This window comes from Musca autumnalis, unplaced genomic scaffold (genome assembly GCF_047663935.1).
Source record: "Musca autumnalis isolate F117 unplaced genomic scaffold, ASM4766393v1 scaffold_2, whole genome shotgun sequence".
NCBI lineage: Eukaryota > Metazoa > Arthropoda > Insecta > Diptera > Muscidae > Musca > Musca autumnalis.
In genome coordinates this window covers 137,873,604-137,891,822 of record NW_027411755.1, presented here as the reverse complement: position 1 = coordinate 137,891,822, position 18,219 = coordinate 137,873,604, and the positions used below count along the sequence as shown (strand labels likewise).

Below are 18,219 nucleotides of genomic sequence, written 5' to 3'. Positions count from 1 at the left end.
TCCTGTAAAAATATACCAGCTAATCAATAAGGCTGAACGATTCAGAAACTCACTGAAGCGGTGATGCTAGCAGTTTCCAATGATCATGAAACAAAAACTGCATAATAATTTGCATGAAGATGGAGGTCTTAATCTATAATTAGGATAATTGATCCACTTCGTGTTAGTCCCTGATTCTCACTTCAGTTCTCTTGTTTCATCCTAAATGGGGCACCAGTGTCTATGTCATGTAAAAGTATCTCAGGTAATCAAACATCTAAACATCTGTCTGTCTGAGAGCCAAACTGAACGTCAGCTTGATACCATTTCACTTGCTGGAACCTCAATAGATTACAAAGTTCAGCGTTACTTGGAAACTTGTGCAGTTCCGCAGGTATTTTTCTTTATGAAAATCGTCTTATAATGGTAATGCTTGGTATTTTTCTTAAAACCGGCACAACCCCAAATTATACCTAAAATCCACTACGTAATCGGACACACCAAAAAAGGAAAAAAGAATAGAAATGGATTTTTGAGCAACATAAAATTTTAGAGCTAAACCAATGCCCAATATAGACCTTCAAATAGATGGGTTGAAAAGCTATACGTTGGGCGCCAAATTCGTATCCATTCTCATCAGCAATTTTTTTGTCTGGAAAACCGAGAATCTACTACGTAAACGGACACACCCAAAAAAGAGTAGAAATGGATTTTTGAACAACATAAAATTTCAACTAAACAATAGCTAAACCAAAGTCCAATATAGACCTTCAACTTGAAAGGTTGAAAAGCTATACGTTGGGCGCCAAATTCGTTGCCATTATCATCAGCAATTATTCTGTGTGGGAAAACGGAAAAAGGATCACTATGTACGGAGTACAGATCCTTGGCAGCTTTGGAGTAAGATAGTTACCTTAAGCAGCCACCGCAGTAAAATCTTACAAAGTCAGACAATAGCTAACCCAAAGCCTGACCAAGAAAAAGAAGGCTTGAAAGGCTATACGTTGGGCGCCAAATTTGTTTTATCTGAGAAACAAACGCTATAGAAAGGATTTTAATAATGCGGTTGGCATATGACAGAAAATGACATGTTGTAATTTGAAATTATAAAGCTCCACTAATCCTTTTCTGACTTGATTGAAAATAATTATTAGAGCATAAAAACTATTTATTGGAAGCCAAGTTATAAGCATTTATCCTGATTGGCTAGATTCTCATCAGCAATTTTTCTGTCTGGAAAACCGAGAATCTACTATGTAAACGGACACACCAAAAAAAGAGTAGATTGTGGATTTTTGAACAACATCAAATTTCAACTAAACAATAGCAAAACCAAAGTCCAATATAGGCCTTCAACTTGGAAGTTTGAAAAGCTATACGTTGGGCGCCAAATTCGTAGCCATTATCATCAGCAATTATTCTGTATGGGAAAACGGAAAACGGATCACTATGTACGGAGTACAGATCCTTGGCAACTTTGGAGTAAGATAGTGACCTTAAGCCGCCACCGCATTAAAATCTTGGAAAATCTTACAATAGCTAACACAAAGCCTGACCAAGAAATAGAAGGCTTGAAAAGATATACGTTGGGCGCCAAATTTGTTTTATCTTAGAAACAAACGCTATAGAAAGGCTTTTAATAGTGCGGTTGGCATATGACAGAAAAATGACATGTTGTAATTTGAAATTAAAAAGCTCCACTTATCCCTTTCTGACTTGATTGAAAATAATTATTAGAGCATAAAAACTATTTATTGGAAGCCAAGTTATAACCATTTATCCTGATCGGCTAGATGCGACTTGAAAAATAGTGAAATTAAATCATTTATAAAAATCAACATAGTTAAACGTCAATGAGAAACAATTAAAGAAGACTTTAGTCAAGGGCTGTTTATAAGGTCAAGTAATGCCCGAATGACTATAGTGATGTTACAATTTTTGTTTACATTTTCATATGATCAATTCACAAATTACCGTGAATTTAATAGCCTGGAGTAGGCTGGTCTTTCTGTGCAACAAGAGAAATTCGGCCCCAATGAAAATGAAAAAAAAAACAAAAGCTTAAAGGAAAGCTGACTCGGGTGTAGCTGGTCTTATACTTTACCTTATAAGTTGGGCACAAATAAAAATGCCTTTAGTTTAGTGGTTTATCTGAAACTGGCCTTTCTGTGCAACCCTCCGAATTGATCGTCAGTAAAAATGTCTTTAATTTAATAGCTTGAAGGAAATCTGTGTTGCAGGAAGCTGGTCTTCCTGTATCAACTTAGAGATTGGGCTCCAATAAAAATGCCTTTAGGTTTGTGTTTTATCTGATTAAATAAAAGTAAATTTGTTTTATTTAATTGAATTTACTTTAATTGAATTTGCTCAGGAAAAAATCTCAAATTTAACAAAAGAAACGATTTTAAAAAGAGAAACTTCACCTTTGTCCATGTATTTGAAATATTTCTCTTGACAATTATTTTGCTATATCTGTCAAATGAATTAAATTGAGTATAAAAGAATTGCATCGAATCAATTATTTATATATTATTGTATAGAAAATGAAAAACACCTACATCGTTTTACGCGCAAAATGCAGATTTCAATAATGACTTTAATTCTGTACGAGTTGTCTGAATTTCAAAGTCTATTGGAAGTTGTTTGTTGGTTATTATTTCTTTGGTAGTCTTATAAAAAAGAGAAATAATTAGCTAATTGAATTAATTAGCTGGATAAAGTCAAAATTTTTATATAGATATACATATTATAAATTGGTATTTTGTAAAATGGTATTTTAGTTAGATATATTACCTATATTACATACATATATTTACTTTTAATAAACCAAACATATTTATATAACGCAAAACTGCCCTGCCAACTTTTTTTACTGCCTTTGCCCTAATATCTATAAAACAAAACAAAAACGCCTTAATTAATTTTGGTAAAATAACGAACATATTGCTGCTTTTTGTTACGACGAAAATAATATTCCACTCCACAACCCAAAAAAATGAATTATATACAAAGAACACATAGTAGTTTGTTGAGTTTGTTTGGACCCACCACTTATCATACATACAAGAAAAAAACAACTCTGCAATTATTTGAAAATTTAGTAACCTTTGGCACCATTATGCCATTAACATTTGGTTTTGAAAGAAATGCTTTGGTTTTATTTTTTTGGAATTTAAACAAAATCGTCTGCCCCAACACCCTATTAAAACAAACCTGACCCCATTATGGTTAACCTCTGCGTTAAGTTTATTTTGAAATTTGAATTTTTGCGCCTAACCCCTTAACCCTTTGCTGCCGTTGAAATTTCGTTTGGAACCCTTGATTGAAATTGTAGCCAAAAATTTGTAATTTTTGGAAAATTTTTTCTGCTTCTCTAAACAACAAATACACATCGTTGGTTCGTCATTTTTGGTATTTTTTTTTTTGGAAAATTCTGCTTATTAATTCGTTAATCATTTTTTAGTTTAATATTTAGCCTTAATACTACAACAACAATTGTAACCTCATAAATTAAGCTAAAACCTGAAATTAAAAAATAACAATAAATCAAAAAAATAATGATATAATATTCGAAAATAATTCATGCGTTTTATTTCGTACTTACTGAACACAGCCCGTAATGTTATCATAATTAATGCTAAACACACCTCAGTGTAGTATAAACACTGAACACATGACACAAGCCTAATCAAACACTAAACATACCCCACAACCGTTACACTATTACCCACAATACCAACCACTCTCTCACATCCACCCAAGACACACACCAAATTCAATGCTCAAAGAGAGACCACTCTCTCAAATAATACTTTAGTGTGCACCATTATTATTACAATTAGTGACACCTTGTGGTCATTTTTCGTATTAAAACCCATAACGATATTTAGTTTCATGCGAAATGTAGTGCAAAACAAACAACAACAAGAACAACATTAATATGAACTAAAGTAGTGAAATAACCGCCAATAATCACAAATAAGTGCAATTAATAGCTTTTTGCGTGCAATAAAAAACAACCGTACTCACCAAAAATCTCACCACTCAAATTGAACTCACCAGAGTATGTAATACTAATAACAACCCAACTATGCACACGCCACTTAATTGGTGTGTAGTTGGGGAAAAGTTTATGGAATTTTGTTTATTAAACTCCGTTTTTTCTCTCCATTCTCTTTCCCTCCCCATCCACGACCACTATCGTCGTCGTCTTCGTCTGCGCACCATTACACCAATCGCATCTTTAGAACGAGTTATCAACGAACAAATTACACCGTGTGAACCCAATCCATGTGGTTCGAATGCTGTTTGCCGTGAACAAAACGGTATTGGTTCCTGTCAATGTCTACCCGAATATTTCGGTGATCCATATCAATCATGTCGCCCAGAATGTGTGAGGAACTCGGATTGTCCCACAACTCGCGCCTGTACCCAAAATAAGTGTACCGATCCCTGTCCGGGCACCTGTGGTTCGAATGCCATATGCTCGGTAACAAATCACATACCAACATGTTCCTGCCTACCAGGTTATACTGGTTCGCCATATAGTTTTTGCCATAAGGCACCTGAGATACGTAAGAGTATTTTTTTCATATCCGCTAGAAGGACATTTTAAAAAATTTATTCGATTTATTGTTTAGCTATACGTCAACAAGAACCCTCAAATCCTTGCTCACCATCACCCTGTGGTCCCAATTCGCAGTGTAGGGAATTGAATGGCCAAGCCGTATGTTCTTGCCTGGAAAACTTTATTGGTATGCCGCCTTCGTGTAGGCCAGAATGTGTTCTAAGTTCGGAATGTCCCAGTGATAGGGCCTGCATAAATCAACGTTGCCAGGATCCTTGTGTGGGCACGTGTGGCCTCAATACCGAATGTCGTGTACGCAATCATAGTCCATTGTGTCAATGTAGGCCAGGTTTTACTGGTGATGCCTTTACCAGATGTTTCCCCATACCACGTAAATATCTAACATTGCAATGTAACTACGGAGAGACGAAGTACAAAAAATGTTCTTTGCTTTATTATTTAGCTCCTCAACCCATTCTTAAGGAAGTTGTACAACGTGATCCTTGTGTCCCCTCGCCCTGTGGACCCAACTCCCAATGTCGCAATAATCAAGGCGTACCCGCTTGTACATGCTTAGCTAATTATATGGGTTCGCCACCAAATTGTAGACCAGAATGTAGAATAAGTGCCGAGTGTGCCTCGGATAAGGCCTGCATACGGGAACGTTGCATTGATCCTTGTCCAGGTTCATGTGGTTTTTCAGCTGTTTGTAATGTTGTAAATCACATGCCAGTTTGTACATGTCCCCAGGGTTACACCGGCGATCCATTTAGTTCATGTAGTCCTGCTCCACCCGAGGAGGTTTATAGTAAGTTTTCCCAGATTTTTTTTTGCCCCTTGGGAGAAGTTACAAATTCCGAAATTTGTTTTCCAGATGAACCATCTGATCCCTGCCGTCCCTCACCGTGTGGACCAAATGCCCAGTGCCGTAATGGCGTGTGCTCTTGCTTGCCAGAATACCAGGGAGACCCTTACAGTGGTTGTCGTCCCGAATGCGTTTTGAATGCCGACTGTAGCCGTGACAAGGCCTGTTCACGCAGCAAATGTGTGGATCCTTGTCCGGGTACTTGTGGTGACAATGCCATTTGTGAGGTTATCAATCACATACCCATGTGCCGTTGCCCGGAGGGTACTGCTGGAAGTGCCTTTATTAGATGTTCTCCTCAGCAAAGTATGAACAATAAAGAAGAATATTTCCCACTCAAAGATTTAAATATTAACTGCCTTGTCTATTTAGAATTAATGACACCCACAAACCCCTGCCAACCCTCACCATGTGGTCCTAATTCACAATGTCGCGCCATAAATCAACAACCGGTGTGCTCTTGTCTACAAGGTTTTATAGGAGCTCCACCACTGTGCCGTCCAGAATGTACCTCGAACTCGGAATGTCCACCAACCCAGGCTTGCTTGAATCAAAAATGTGGCGATCCGTGCCCAGGTACCTGTGGTGTGCGGGCCCAATGTTCGGTTATCGATCATAGGCCATTCTGTACATGTCCCAATGGTTTTACAGGAAATCCATTTGTCAGTTGTCAGCGCATAAGTAAGTTTGAAGATCATAGGAAGAGAGAACAATTGATGAACTCCTTAATTTCCACCCTAGTTGAACCGGTACGCGATGTTGTACCCCAAGATCCCTGCAACCCTTCACCATGTGGTCCCTATTCACAGTGTAAGCCACGTGGTGAAGCACCATCCTGCTCCTGCCTACAATCTTACATTGGTGTACCACCAAATTGCCGACCCGAATGTGTAACCAGTTCCGACTGTGCCAGCAATTTGGCCTGTATTAATCAAAAATGTACGGATCCCTGTCCTGGACGTTGTGGCCTTAATGCCGAGTGCAGAGTTGTTAGTCATGCTGTGCAGTGTGTATGTTCGGAAGGTTATACTGGAGATCCATTTGTCCAGTGTTCACCAGCTGTGGAAATAGATGTCGTTGAAGTTCTCACCCCTTGTACGCCGTCGCCGTGTGGACCAAATGCTGTCTGCCGTGAACGTAATGGAGTGGGTTCGTGTACCTGCCTGCCGGAATATTTTGGAAATCCCTATGAAGGTTGTCGTCCCGAGTGTCTGCTGAACTCCGATTGTCCCTCGAACAGGGCTTGTTTGCAGCAAAAATGTCAGGATCCCTGCCCCGGTACTTGTGGACAAAATGCCGAATGTCAAGTGGTAAATCACTTGCCAACATGCAATTGCCTCACGGGTTATGTGGGCGATCCTTATCGCATTTGCCAGAGACCAGCAGAACGTAAGACTTCAAAATTTGTCCTACCCCGCCTATTCGGATATTTATCTATACTACCTCTTTTTCCTCTAAAGCAATCCGCAATGAATATGTCAATCCATGCCAACCCTCACCATGTGGTCCCAATTCACAATGTCGCGAGGTTAATACTCAAGCGGTGTGTTCCTGCCTGCCTGAATTTATGGGTCAACCACCTGCCTGCAGACCAGAATGTACCATTTCTTCGGAATGTTCGGCAGACAAGGCCTGTGTTAACCAGAAATGTGTTAATGCCTGTGCTAATTCGCCGTGTGGCCAGAATGCCGAGTGTAGGGTTCGAAATCATAGTCCTTTGTGTTCTTGTAATCGCGGTTATACCGGTGATGCTTTCACCAGGTGTTATCCCATACCACCACGTAAGCTAGATTGTAGTTTGTTTACTCAGGATGTAGATTATGCTAAAACTTACCTTTTTGCTTCGTATATAGCTCCACCACCTGAAGTGGAACGTGAAGAAATTCGCGATCCATGTGTGCCTTCGCCATGTGGCCCCAATTCGGAGTGTCGCAACAGCAATGGTGTACCCTCCTGCTCTTGCCTCGCCACATTTATTGGTCAGCCACCAAACTGTAGGCCTGAGTGTACCATTAATTCGGAATGTCCCTCGCAACAGGCCTGTATCAATCAGAAATGCAGAGATCCTTGTCCTGGAGCTTGCGGCTTTAATGCAATTTGTCGTGTCATAAATCACACACCGTCGTGTGCCTGCCAGGAGGGTTATGTGGGTAATCCGTTTACCAGTTGTTCTCCTAAACCACCAGAACGTAAGAAATCAATTCAACGATCCCTCGTTTAGTTGTCTTTTTTATCCTCAACGTAAACTTTATATCACAGCCACATCTCCACCACCCTTGGATGATCCTTGCAACCCTTCACCATGCGGTTCCAATGCCATTTGCAACAATGGCCAGTGTTCTTGTATTGCGGAATATCAGGGAGATCCCTATATTGCCTGCCGACCAGAATGTGTTTTAAATACTGATTGTCCCCGCGATAGGGCTTGTATACAAAACAAATGTCTGGATCCATGTCCTGGCACATGTGCTGATTCGGCCATATGTGAGGTCCACAACCATGTACCAATGTGCCATTGTCCCGAAGGAATGACGGGAAATGCTTTCTTCGAATGTCGTGCCATACCAAGTAATGACAAAAAACATTGCAATTACCTGCCGAACCTTCTCTGATTTTAGAATATTTTTTCCACTCATTTGTAGCTCCCGTGCCAACAAATCCTTGCCAACCCTCGCCATGTGGCCCCAATAGCCAATGTCGTGTGGTCCAAGATACAGCGGTGTGCTCATGTCTACCCAATTTCATTGGCAGTCCTCCACAATGTAGACCAGAATGTACCACCAATTCGGATTGTCCTCCAGATCAAGCTTGCCAGAATTTGAAATGCCGTGATCCTTGTCCTGGCACCTGTGGCTTCAATGCCCTGTGCAATGTTGTAAATCACTCACCATACTGTACCTGTCGCCAGGGTATGACCGGCGATCCGTTTGTAAGATGTGAACCAGTTTTGGAACCTATACGGGATGTTAAGACACCAGTTAATCCATGTGTACCCTCGCCATGCGGTCCCAATTCGGAATGTCGTGTTAATGGAGATTCACCATCATGTTCCTGCCTACCAGATTTCATTGGAGCTCCACCCCAGTGTCGTCCCGAATGTGTTTCTAATTCGGAATGTTCTTCCAACATGGCCTGTATTAATCAAAAATGCCGTGATCCCTGCCCTGGCTTGTGTGGTCAAAATTCCCTATGTAGGGTATTTTCGCATACACCAATGTGTTTGTGCCAAGACGGTTTTACCGGGGATCCATTCTCTGTGTGCAGTCCTGTACAGCAGGCTCCACCAGAGGTGTTGAGACCCTGTGATCCAAGTCCTTGTGGTGCTAATGCCAAATGTGAAGAACGTGGAGGTGCCGGATCATGCCAATGTCTACCAGACTACTTTGGTAATCCCTATGAAGGTTGCCGTCCCGAGTGTGTCCTGAATTCTGATTGCCCCTCGAATAAGGCTTGCCGTAATCAAAAATGCATTGATCCTTGCCCCGGAACATGTGGCCAGAATGCCGAATGTCAAGTTATAAACCATTTGCCATCATGTAATTGCTTCCCCGGTTATACCGGAGATCCGTATAATTTGTGTTCTGTAGTAAAAGATGAACGTAAGTGCAACTCAAACTGCAACTCAGAGAGAATATTTGATCCGCAATGTTGTCCTTTGATTTTAGCCATACACGAATATGTCAATCCATGTCAACCATCACCCTGCGGTCCAAATTCCCAATGTCGTGAAGTTAATCAACAAGCAGTTTGTTCTTGCTTACCAGATTACATGGGCTCACCGCCAGCCTGTAGGCCTGAGTGTACTTCCAGTTCAGAATGCCCTGCGGACAAGGCTTGCATTAATCGTAAATGTGCCGATCCTTGTCCCGGAGTATGTGGTCAAAATGCTGTGTGCAATGTACGAAATCATAGCCCCATTTGCTCATGTAACAGTGGTTTTACGGGCGATGCTTTCTTACGTTGCTTCCGCATACCACCGCGGCAAGCTGAACCGGTTGTACAAGAGCCTCCTAGGGATCCTTGTGTACCCTCACCTTGTGGTCCCAATTCGCAATGCCGTAATGTGCGTGGTACACCATCTTGTTCATGCCTGCCCGATTTCTTGGGCTCACCACCCCAGTGTCGTCCCGAATGTACCATCAACTCGGAATGTGGTTCTGCCCAGGCTTGTATCAATGAAAAGTGTAGAGATCCCTGCCCCGGTTCTTGCGGCAGTAATACCGTGTGCTTTGTACGTAGCCACACACCGATTTGTACGTGTCAACCAGGTTACACCGGTGATCCATTTACCGTCTGCAACCCCATACCACCAACACCAACACAAAGTAAGCTGCATTTAGGTACGCATTGGAGTTTATGTGATTTTAATCATAAATCCGTCCCTTTTAGATGAAATTGTACCAGCTGATGATCCCTGCAATCCTTCTCCGTGCGGGGCAAATGCCCAGTGCCGAGATGGACAATGTTCCTGCCTTCCAGAATATCATGGTGACCCTTACAGCGGTTGCCGACCAGAATGTGTTTTGCACACGGATTGTGCTCGTGATATGGCTTGTGTACGCCACAAATGTGTTGATCCTTGTCCCGGCACCTGTGCCTCGAATGCCATATGTGAGGTTGTTAATCACATACCCAACTGCAGGTGTCCAGAAGGTATGCAGGGTAATGCATTTACCTTCTGTTCACCCATACCAAGTAAGATTTGGAAACTTAAGGAGTTCTGCTCTGAATTTGGATTTAATGCTTCGTGTATTTTAGAACAAGATGTACCCACGAATCCCTGCCTACCCTCACCATGTGGCCCCAATTCTCAGTGTCGCGAAATCAATGGCCAAGCTGTATGTTCTTGCATTGAAGGTTTTATGGGCAGTCCACCATTGTGTAGACCAGAATGTACCACGAATTCAGAATGTCCTCTAAATCTGGCTTGCCTTAATCAAAAATGTTCTGATCCATGTCCAGGGGTATGTGGTCGCAATGCCATGTGCCATGTTAGCAATCACAGTCCCTACTGTAAATGTCCCGACAGATATGAAGGCAATCCATTTGTGAGTTGCCAACCCATACGGGAACAACCCTCACCACCACCATCCCAACCTTGCCAACCTTCACCGTGTGGCCCCTATTCTCAATGCCGTGAAGTTGGTGACACACCATCATGCACCTGCCTACCCGAATTTGTGGGAGCCCCACCCAATTGCCGACCAGAGTGTGTTACAAGCTCTGAATGCCCTTCGCATCAGGCTTGCATAAATCAAAAATGTAAAGATCCCTGTCCGGGCCTGTGTGGTAGCGGTGCTGAATGTAGAGTGGTGTCACATACCCCCAGTTGCTATTGCCCTGCCGAATTTGAGGGAGATCCATTTGTCCAATGTTTAAGGAAACAGCCAGTGCCACAATTGGATCAAACCGATCCTTGCAATCCAAGCCCTTGCGGGCCCAATGCAAGATGTACTCAACGTAATGGCGCCGGCTCTTGTCAATGTTTCCCCGAATACTTTGGTAACCCCTATGAAGGTTGTCGCCCTGAATGTGTTTTGGATTCAGATTGCCCCAGCAACTTGGCTTGCCAGAACATGAAATGTCGTGACCCCTGCCCTGGTACATGTGGTCAGAATGCCATCTGTAATGTAATGAATCACAGGCCTAATTGTGTGTGCCTATCAGGTTATTCTGGTGATCCATATCGTTTGTGTTCGCCAGAGAAACAACGTAAGTTAGCCAGAGAACTTTTTGTAAGACCATTCGTTTTATCGTTCTTTATTATCTTCGCTTATAGCAATCAAAGAATATGTCAATCCTTGCCAACCCTCTCCATGTGGTCCCAATTCCCAGTGCAGGGAAATAAATGAACAACCTGTTTGCTCTTGCTTGCCCGAATATAGTGGTAGTCCACCATTGTGTAGGCCAGAGTGTACCATATCCTCGGAGTGTGCCTTCGACAAGGCTTGTGTCAATCAAAAATGTGTTGATCCTTGCCCAGGAACCTGTGGCACCAATGCCATTTGCAAGGTCCACAATCACAGCCCTCTGTGCTCTTGTAGAGCTGGCTTTACCGGAGATCCATTCTTCATTTGCCGACCAATACCTCGTAAGTTGAGATAGGGGATGATGTTAGTTTAGTTATTAAAAGAGACCTCTTGTTTTCTTCATCCCACCAAAAAAGCTGAACCTCCACGTCAAGAAGTGCAAAAGACCCCAGCCGATCCTTGTGTACCATCACCCTGCGGTCCCAACTCAGTGTGTAGAAATGTGGGAGATTCTCCGGCCTGTTCCTGTCTACCCAACTATATTGGAGCACCACCACAATGCAGACCGGAGTGTGTGGTGAATTCAGATTGCCCCAGCAGTGAGGCTTGTATAAATGAGAAATGTCGCAACCCTTGTGTGGGAGCCTGTGGTCTAGGTGCCCTCTGTGAGGTTAATAATCACACACCCAATTGTAGATGTCCTGCGGGTTATACAGGTGATCCATTTACCGCGTGTAGCCCAGCACCACCACCACCGCCAACACGTAAGCTAAGGAGAATTGGAATAGGTTAGGGTTTAATTATTAATGTTTTCTGTGTTTTTGGGGTTCTTTGTACAGCCACAGTTAAGGATGATCCTTGCAATCCCTCACCCTGTGGTCCCAATGCCCGCTGCGATGGCGATGGCATCTGTACCTGCCTACCTGAATATCAAGGAGATCCCTATAGCGGCTGTCGCCCAGAGTGTGTTTTGAATTCCGATTGTTCGCGTGAATTGTCTTGTATACAAAATAAATGTCGCGATCCATGCCCCGGTACATGTGCCTCAAATGCCCTCTGTCAGGTTATAAATCACATACCAATGTGTTCATGTCCCGAAGGCATGACTGGTAATGCCTTTGTGCTCTGTTCTCCGGTGCCAAGTAAATATCCTCTATGATTTTTGAAATATTTGGAGCGGAATTCATTTGAAAACTTCTTTGTTACAGCTCGCATTCAAACAAATCCCTGCCAACCATCACCATGTGGACCCAATTCACAGTGTCGCGTTTTTAATTCTCAGGCTGTGTGCTCTTGTCTACCTGAATTCTTGGGCACACCACCGGGCTGTCGCCCTGAATGTACGGCAAATCAAGAATGTCCCGCCAATTTGGCATGTGTTAATCAGAAATGCATTGATCCCTGCCCCGGAGCCTGTGGCCGTAATGCCAAATGTTCGGTGGTCAATCACAGCCCCTACTGTACTTGTGTGGCTCGTTACACCGGCAATCCATTTGTGGCTTGTCAACAAATTATTGAGCCGATACAGGAGGATCCAGTACCCAAAGACCCATGTCGCCCATCTCCATGTGGTCCCAATTCCGAATGTCGTGTTGTGGGAGAAACACCATCGTGCACCTGTTTGGAAGGATTTGTGGGTTCAGCACCATATTGCCGACCGGAATGTGTTTCCAACTCAGAATGCCCCTCCAACCAGGCTTGCATAAATCAAAAATGCAAAGATCCATGTGTAGGTTTGTGTGGAGCTTCGGCCCAATGTCGTGTTGTGTCACACACACCAATGTGCACCTGTACGGAAGGTTTTACCGGAGATCCATTTACTCTCTGCACCCCCATACCCGTGAAGATACGCGATGAACCACTAAGACCTTGTGATCCCTCACCGTGTGGAGCAAATGCCCAATGCCTGGAACGTAATGGTGCTGGAGCTTGCCAATGTTTAGCGGAATACTTCGGAAATCCCTATGAAGGTTGCCGTCCCGAGTGTGTGCTGAATTCGGATTGTCCCACCAACAAGGCTTGTCAAAATCAAAAATGTCGCGATCCTTGCCCTGGAACTTGTGGCAATAATGCCGAGTGCTCGGTACTCAATCATGTGCCAACATGCAATTGTCTCGCCGGTTTCACGGGAGATCCATATAGCTATTGTGTCAGACCTCAAGAACGTAAGCGATTTCAGCGTTTAAAAATAATACTTACGCTTATTAATCTTAACCTTAGACTAAAACTAAAACAAGTAGTTATAGGCGTTGCACTAATTATTCTAGAGCACCAAACCACCATTAAACCACCACTCCCCCTTCCCCCCTTGAATATCTTCTCCACATCATTTCATATACATAAATATTTGCATTCTATATCCATTTGCGGAATCATATAGCCATACGCCATGAATATGTCAATCCATGTCAACCATCACCATGTGGTCCCAACTCACAATGTCGCGTCATCAATGACCAGGCTGTGTGCTCATGCCTGGCAGATTTTGTCGGTGTGGCACCAGACTGTCGACCCGAATGTACAGCCAATTCTGAGTGTCCCTTGGATAAGGCTTGCATCAAGCGTAAATGTCAAGATCCCTGTCCTGGAGTTTGTGGTCTAAATGCCGAGTGTCGTGTTCGCAATCACAGTCCATTGTGTAGCTGTCGTCCTGGCATGACGGGTGATGCCTTTGTGCGTTGCTCTCCCGAACCATGTAAGAAGAAAAATAATCTAGGTTTCCTCAATTATTTTATGAATTACAAATCTTTGGAATTTCTAGCCATACGACCTTCAGCACCCGTTAAAGATGTACAAATCTATCGTGATCCTTGTGTGCCCTCACCCTGTGGTCCCTACTCTCAATGCCGTAATCAAAACAATCAACCATCTTGTTCTTGCTTGCCCAGTTATATGGGTTCTCCACCCAACTGCAGACCTGAGTGTAGCATTAATGCCGATTGTTCTTCCGATCAGGCGTGTGTTAATGAAAAATGTCGCAATCCCTGTGTGGGTGCATGTGGTTTGAACACCGAATGTTCGGTATTGAATCACATACCCTCATGCCGTTGTCAAGTGGGTTATGTTGGTGATGCTTTTGTGGCATGCCGACCTGAGCCACCACCACCGGTCTTAATTAAGGATGCCCCACGTGATCCATGTTATCCCAATCCCTGTGGCACCAATGCCGTTTGCTCGGGAGATGGTGTCTGCAGCTGTTTGTCCGATTACCAAGGTGACCCCTACCGGGCCTGCAAGCCGGAATGTGTATTGAACTCGGAATGTCCATCGAACAGAGCTTGTATACAACAAAAATGTCGCGATCCTTGTCCGGGAACATGTGCTCCCAATGCCCTGTGTGAGGTACACAATCATGTGCCCATGTGCCACTGCCCGGCCGATATGACGGGTAATGCCTTTGTTTTCTGTCAAGCCATACAAAAAAGTAGGTTACCCTTTGTGTGTTTTTGGGGGAATTCAAAATCTAATTATTTTCCTCTTAAAGCTGAAATCTATCGCAACCCTTGTCAACCTTCTCCCTGTGGTCCCAATTCTCAATGCCGCGAAGTTAACTCCCAAGCTGTATGCTCTTGCCTGCCCAACTATTTGGGTTCGCCACCCAGTTGCCGTCCAGAATGTATTACCAATTCGGAATGTCCCGCTAATTTGGCATGTCAAAACCAAAAGTGTGTAGACCCCTGTCCCGGAACCTGTGGACGCTTTGCCCAATGTAATGTGGTCAATCACAGCCCAATTTGTGCCTGTCTAGAGGGTTATACTGGAAATCCATTTGTCCTATGTCAACGCATATGTAAGTTAATGGTTAGCCCACGAAGAGAAAGTGTTTTAAAAACCTCCGATTCTTCCCCAGTTGAACCCCAACGAGATGTCGAACTCGTAAATCCTTGTCAACCATCTCCCTGTGGACCCAACAGTCAATGTCGGGTTGTGGGTTCCTCGCCGGCTTGTACGTGTCTCAGCGATTTTGTGGGACAACCACCAAATTGCCGTCCCGAATGTGTAACCAACTCGGAATGTCCTAACCATCAGGTGTGTCAAAATCAAAAATGTCAAGATCCATGTCCTGAATTGTGTGGCCAAAATGCCCTTTGTCGGGTCATCAGTCACACACCGATGTGCTATTGTGAAACTGGTTATATGGGTGATCCATTTGTTCGATGCTCAGCCATACCTCAAAGGCAGGAAGTAGAAACTGTTGATCCCTGTAATCCTTCGCCATGTGGGGCCAACACCGTTTGCTTGCAGCAAAATGGTGTGGGTTCTTGCCAGTGTCTTCCCGAGTACTTTGGCAATCCTTATGAGGGTTGTCGTCCCGAATGTGTTGTGAATTCCGATTGTGCCTCTAACAAGGCTTGTGTTAATCAGAAATGTGTTGATCCTTGTCCCGGTACTTGTGGTCAAAATGCTGAATGCTTTGTTAGGAATCACCTGGCAACCTGCAACTGTCTATATGGTTATAAAGGAGATCCTTATCGTTACTGCAGCAAAGAAGTTACACGTAAGATAAACTCTCTGAGATTCTTAAGATGCGTATATTACAACTTTTCTTTTTTTGCCATCGACCTTTAGCGGTTCTCAAAGAATACATCAATCCCTGTCAACCTTCACCTTGTGGTCCCAATTCTCAGTGTCGCGTTGCCAATGAACAAGCTGTCTGCTCTTGCCTGCCTGAATTTGTAGGTTCTCCACCCACATGTCGCCCTGAGTGTACTTCTAGTTCAGAATGTCCCTCGGATAAGGCTTGCGTGAATCAAAAATGTCAAGATCCTTGTCCGGGTGTGTGTGGCCAACAGGCCGTATGTAATGTACGCAATCACATACCCTTGTGTTCCTGCCAGCCAGGTTATACCGGTGATCCATTCACCCGTTGTTATCCGATACCACGTAAGTTATAGAAATTTCCCAGAAAAAGAAAATGTCACAAATTTCATGGTGAATCTCTCTAAACTTCGAACATACAGCTCTGCCACCTGTAAAACAAAGTGAACCCATTAGAGATCCTTGTGCACCCTCACCCTGCGGCCTCAATGCCCAGTGTCGCAATATCAATGGTCAGGCCTCATGCTCATGTTTGCCTCAATACTTGGGAGCCCCACCAAATTGCCGGCCCGAATGTACAACCAACAGTGAATGCCCCTTGAATAAGGCCTGCATTAACATGCATTGCATGGACCCTTGTCCAGGATCATGTGCCTATAATGCCATGTGTACGGTGCAAAATCACATACCATCTTGTTACTGTCCCCAAGGATATGTAGGAGATCCATTTACCAGTTGCCAATTGGCACCGCCAGAACTAGAACCAGAACGTAAGACCCCTTTGCTTTGTATAAGGAACGAAATTTCAAACCGTGTTGTTCTTTTAGCCACCAACCAACCACCGCTACAAGCTGAAGATCCCTGCAATCCATCACCATGTGGTCCCAATGCCCAGTGTTCAAATGGCCAATGTTCATGCTTGCCAGAATATCATGGCGATCCATATGTGGCCTGTCGTCCCGAATGTGTTCTCAACACTGAATGTCCTTCGAATAAGGCTTGTATAAATCAAAAATGTCGCGATCCTTGTCCCGGCACCTGTGCCTCTAATGCCCTTTGTGATGTTTACAATCACATACCCATGTGTCGCTGTCCTGAGGGTATGATAGGCAATGCTTTCGTGCTCTGTGAAATGCAGCGTCAACCAATCGCAACGGTACAAGATCCATGTCAACCATCACCGTGTGGACCCAACAGTCGCTGTAGAGTGAATCAAAACACCGCCATTTGTTCGTGTATTGAAAATTATATTGGCAACCCACCATCCTGCCGTCCCGAGTGTACCATCAATTCGGATTGTCCACTTCAACAGGCTTGTCAAAATCAAAAGTGTATAGATCCCTGTCCGGGTTCATGTGGCCTGAATGCCCTTTGCCATGTGCGTAATCATGCACCGATTTGTGTATGCCCTGAGCGTTATTCGGGTAATCCCTTCGTTAGCTGTCAGCCGATTGTTGAACAACCGTTGAAACTCAAGGATAAACCAAATCCTTGTATACCATCCCCCTGTGGTCCCAACTCAGAATGCCGTGTCATAGGCGATTCACCATCCTGCAGTTGTTTGCCAGAATTTATGGGATCACCACCCAATTGCCGTCCAGAATGTGTGGCAAACTCGGATTGTCCTTCGAATAGGGCTTGCATAAATCGCAAATGTCAAGATCCATGTCCTGGAGTTTGTGGTGCCAACGCCCAGTGTTCTGTGGTGTCACACACTGCCATGTGTAGTTGTGCACCTGGCTATAGTGGAGATCCATTCACAGGTTGTTCGATACCACCTGTTAGAATCCCCTCCGAAGATCCCATCTCACCATGTGTGCCCAATCCTTGTGGAGCAAATGCCGTATGTAGGCAGGAAAATAATGCCGGCGCGTGCCAATGTTTGCCAAATTACTTCGGCAATCCTTATGAGGGTTGCCGTCCTGAATGTGTTGCCAACTCTGATTGTGCCGCCAACAAGGCTTGTGTCAATCAGAAATGTATTGACCCCTGCCCGGGAGTTTGTGGCCTTAATGCCATGTGTAATGTTGTCAATCATTTGCCCACTTGCCAATGCTTAGCTGAGTTTGTAGGTGACCCCTATCAGAGTTGCCAATTGCCGGTTAAACGTAAGTCCCAAAATTCGCTAGGAATACCTTGGAACTCTTTTCTGAAACATTCTTTCTCTTGAATATTTAGCCATACTCAAGGAATATGTAAACCCCTGCCAACCCTCACCCTGTGGTCCCAATAGCCAATGTCGCGAAATTAATCAACAGGCCGTGTGCTCTTGCCTACCCGAATATATTGGCTCGCCACCAAGCTGTCGCCCAGAATGTACCACAAATTCGGAATGTAGCTATGACAAGGCTTGTGTCCAACGTAAATGCGTCGATCCTTGCCCTGGGTCCTGTGGTTCCAAGGCCAATTGTCGTGTTGTCAGTCATTCGCCAATATGTTCATGCCAGCCGGGTTATACGGGAGATGCATTTACCCGCTGCTACCCCATACCACCCAGTAAGAATTTCTTGTGTAGAGGA

The 18,219-nt window shown here is 43.8% G+C and overlaps 1 protein-coding gene across 1 annotated transcript in view; it reads left to right on the top strand.

Annotated features, from left to right (window-relative positions):
- dpy (fibrillin-like protein dumpy) overlaps positions 1-18,219 on the top strand; it is a 310,858-nt gene that overhangs the window by 270,463 nt on the left and 22,176 nt on the right. Inside the window, exons 38-62 of the mRNA XM_073969448.1 lie at positions 4,227-4,553; positions 4,620-4,937; positions 5,010-5,354; positions 5,421-5,717; positions 5,784-6,092; positions 6,153-6,800; positions 6,872-7,192; positions 7,265-7,600; positions 7,671-7,979; positions 8,054-9,010; positions 9,077-9,736; positions 9,801-10,106; positions 10,170-11,123; positions 11,191-11,502; positions 11,578-11,925; positions 12,001-12,303; positions 12,370-13,326; positions 13,542-13,856; positions 13,923-14,585; positions 14,646-14,951; positions 15,012-15,659; positions 15,731-16,045; positions 16,123-16,470; positions 16,528-17,808; positions 17,879-18,196. Of these exons, the coding sequence (XP_073825549.1) occupies positions 4,227-4,553; positions 4,620-4,937; positions 5,010-5,354; positions 5,421-5,717; positions 5,784-6,092; positions 6,153-6,800; positions 6,872-7,192; positions 7,265-7,600; positions 7,671-7,979; positions 8,054-9,010; positions 9,077-9,736; positions 9,801-10,106; positions 10,170-11,123; positions 11,191-11,502; positions 11,578-11,925; positions 12,001-12,303; positions 12,370-13,326; positions 13,542-13,856; positions 13,923-14,585; positions 14,646-14,951; positions 15,012-15,659; positions 15,731-16,045; positions 16,123-16,470; positions 16,528-17,808; positions 17,879-18,196 (12,201 nt within the window). The remainder of the gene's footprint in view (positions 1-4,226; positions 4,554-4,619; positions 4,938-5,009; positions 5,355-5,420; positions 5,718-5,783; positions 6,093-6,152; positions 6,801-6,871; positions 7,193-7,264; positions 7,601-7,670; positions 7,980-8,053; positions 9,011-9,076; positions 9,737-9,800; positions 10,107-10,169; positions 11,124-11,190; positions 11,503-11,577; positions 11,926-12,000; positions 12,304-12,369; positions 13,327-13,541; positions 13,857-13,922; positions 14,586-14,645; positions 14,952-15,011; positions 15,660-15,730; positions 16,046-16,122; positions 16,471-16,527; positions 17,809-17,878; positions 18,197-18,219) is intronic.